At 48.9% G+C, this 854-nt stretch overlaps 1 protein-coding gene across 1 annotated transcript; it reads left to right on the top strand.

Annotated features, from left to right (window-relative positions):
- Nucleotides 1-195: 195 nt before the first annotated feature.
- On the top strand, nt 196-804 carry GNI_212230 (hypothetical protein; the record flags this gene model as incomplete). Its single annotated transcript, XM_011135530.1, has 1 exon — nt 196-804. The coding sequence occupies one exon, from the start codon at nt 196-198 to the stop codon at nt 802-804; it is 609 nt and encodes a 202-aa protein (XP_011133832.1).
- Nucleotides 805-854: the final 50 nt, after the last annotated feature.

Genomic DNA, 854 nt, shown 5'->3' with positions numbered 1-854 from the left:
ACGTATAAGAAAAAGTACCCAGCGAATAGTTCCAACCAGCCCAGACGAGGCAGTTACGTTAAGAACACTGAGACCACCAAGAATTGGTCTCAGGCTACGAAATAGGAAGAAGGCAGGCGTCGTGACAAGGTAGACGCCGAGCCAGATATCGATACAGGTTCAGAAATATCTACAGGTGATGATGTAACACCGAAGATGATAAATATAGTAGAGACGAGCGACGAATATGTGTCGACTCGATTGCTTGATGAAGAAGAAGGGGGCTCGGGGAGAAAATCCCAACTGTTACCGGCGTTTTCAGAACACCTAGCTGGGGACCCAACGATTCGTTGGACCAAGCCTCGCTTTACGGGTGAGAACGCTGCGATTTATGAACAATGGATACGTGACCGACTTGAGGATCACACCATTGAGACGGTCGATAGAGCGATGGTGAAAGCCATCTTAAATCCGCATGTTGTTGGCAGACGAGTCACGCACAACTGCCAATGCCTATACCCGTATACGAATGACGAGGGCAAGTTCCCCAATATGCAAGCGATTGGACCAGTGATCGCATGGGCGGCCGGACAACAGGAGATCATGAAGATCGACTTGTCGAAGGCATTCCATGCCATCCCCATCGCGGAAGACCAAATGAACTACTACTCGTTTCTCGGAACGGACGGCACGGCGTACAGGTATGTGCGCATGCCGATGGGTGCAATGTGTGCCCCAAAACACTTCGCAGTCGTAATGATGAAAGTGTTGGGACAGCTACATGATATTGATAAGACGNACGTAGATCTTATCAAGATGACATAATAGGTAGCCGGTGAAGATAAGAAAGAATGCTCCGACGGTATAGTAGAGTG

This window comes from Gregarina niphandrodes, assembly GCF_000223845.1.
Source record: "Gregarina niphandrodes unplaced genomic scaffold scaffold00142, whole genome shotgun sequence".
NCBI lineage: Eukaryota > Apicomplexa > Conoidasida > Eugregarinorida > Gregarinidae > Gregarina > Gregarina niphandrodes.
This window is presented reverse-complemented; position numbering and strand designations above follow the sequence as displayed.